This window comes from Scylla paramamosain, chromosome 5 (genome assembly GCF_035594125.1).
Source record: "Scylla paramamosain isolate STU-SP2022 chromosome 5, ASM3559412v1, whole genome shotgun sequence".
In the NCBI taxonomy this organism is placed as follows: domain Eukaryota; kingdom Metazoa; phylum Arthropoda; class Malacostraca; order Decapoda; family Portunidae; genus Scylla; species Scylla paramamosain.
This window is the reverse complement of record NC_087155.1, coordinates 2,981,564-2,983,629: the sequence shown is the minus strand read 5'-3', so window position 1 is coordinate 2,983,629 and position 2,066 is coordinate 2,981,564. Positions and strand designations below refer to the sequence as shown.

The following is a 2,066-nucleotide window of genomic DNA, read 5'->3' as shown; positions in this document are numbered from 1 at the left end:
GGACCTAGAATTGGTTGCGTGACAGCTGCTACGTAGAACGTCCACTCGAAGGTACGGCGGAGGTTCAGGTGAAGTTGCAAGGTGCGTCGCTTGTACACAGGAATCTCTGTACCATTGGCGGCGTGAAGGTGAAGGAGGGGAGGCAACGTCCGGTGTACACCAGGGGCAGGGAGAATACTGACGTCTGCACCAGAGTCAATGAGGAACTTGGTCCGGGAGAGAGGGTCATACAACCTCAGTAGCGCAGACGAGGTGTCGCGAACACTATGCACCGCTAGTGCTCGCTGTTGGGGTTTAAAGACTTGGCGAAGGTACAGGGAGCCTTACAGTTTCTTGTGTCTTTCCCGAACTCTTCATGGTAGTAGCAGAAACTAGTCTCCGGCGTCTTACTCTTTGAACACTGGCGGCGCCGGAAGTGGTGTCTGGAGGAAGAACGCAAACGTGAGCATGAGCGTTCTCTGACCTCTCTCCGAAGATCTCTCACTTCAAGTCTAAGCTGTGAGACGAGCTCAACAAGTTGCTTGGTAGTGTCTTCTGCTGAGATGGAGGCTACGGAGTCGACGTCATCAGGCATTGTGCTGAGTGGACCACCACGTGACTGTGTAAAGTACACTACAGGCGCCGGAAAGTCCGGGAGCCACAGCGGTGAGGAGTGAAGGCGTGAGGCGCCGGTGTGACCGGGTGCCACAGCGGTGAGAGATGCCGAATTGGGGCAATGTCACTTCACTCACCACTGAACGAACTGTACGTTATCCTTGGCACTGCACTCACCACTGAACGAACTGTACGTTATCCTTGGCACTGCACTCACCACTGAACGAACTGTACGTTATCCTTGGCACCGCACTGTAAGTAATCCACTGATGACAGTGTTAATCCTGGGCGATGGACCGTAGGTAATCCCCAATGAAGAGCTGTAGATGGAGGTGGGACGAGGCCAGTGGCGAGGGCCAGCTGGAGAGTGCCGCAGGGGGGAGCGCCGTGAGGGCGGCCGGGCGGCGGGGGGCGGCGTACAGGCGGCTGGGGGCGGCGTACAGGCGGCTGGGGGCGGCATACGGGCGGCTGGGAGCGGCGTACGGGCGGCTGGGGGCGGCGGCCGGCGGGGTGGCGGCCAGGCAGCGTCGGTGAGGCGGCGGGGGCCGGGGTCTGCTTCTGGAGGCGGCGACACCGGCGAAGGGGCAGCTGCCGGAAGATTGGCCCGTAGCCGACCGCGTCGCCTTGGCCAGGTGGTTGGAGGATAGCAGCAGGGTGGACTTGGCTGCTCACTCCGGAACAACGGGGTCACCAATTATAGCGAAGGTGAGGTGCTACTTGGCCACCCGGAAGTTGCTCAAGCGAGAAGTGTAGGCTCCCAACTATGACACTTGGTCATAGCAGTGTTTAGTCCTTGAAGGGTAACAATTTCCAGTGTCATAACAATGTAGCTCTGGCAAAGGAAATTTAGCCTGGGTATTCTCTGTTTATTCAGCAAAAACATGAACAATATATACAACAATTACTTAACACAACAAACGACACACACAAAATTATAGAAAAAGAGAGTGTATGTGTGTGTGTATGTCTGTGTGAAGAAAGGAGTAATTAGATGTGTTGAGAAGATGTGTAACACATGTGTCAAAGAACGTGAACAGAATGTGTACGAGTAAGAGAATGTATAAAGTGATGAAAAAGATATGAAAGACAAAAGCCTGTACAGTAGAGAGAGTGAAAACGGAAGGGTGAAAATATAACAGAAAACGGAGTGCTAGGAGCGGTGACTTGTGTCCCGCTACAAAGCCTGTTGGCAGTCGGTGATATCGGGTATAGGCGTGACTGCGTGAATCGCGAGTAATGGCTTTTTGATTTTTTTTTTTTTTTTTATGTTTTTTGATGGTTTTGATGGTGTTTTGTGTTTTTCCATATATTAGGTTAAAGGTATTAGATGTAAGTGTTCTCTTTACATTTAATTATACAAAAAACTCACGTTTGTTGTATTCTCTCCTGAGTCTTACTGAAATATTGAGGGTTGGAGTGTGATCCGAACCTAGGGAAAGATTTTGTCTGGTTTCTTGTCTTTGCGCTATACA

General features: G+C 51.9%; 1 protein-coding gene across 1 annotated transcript; it reads left to right on the top strand.

Moving 5' to 3' along the window:
• The first annotated feature begins 920 nt into the window (after positions 1-920).
• On the top strand, positions 921-1,241 carry LOC135100374 (uncharacterized). Its single transcript, XM_064003195.1, has one exon. The coding sequence runs from the start codon at positions 921-923 to the stop codon at positions 1,239-1,241; it is 321 nt and encodes a 106-aa protein (XP_063859265.1).
• Positions 1,242-2,066: the final 825 nt, after the last annotated feature.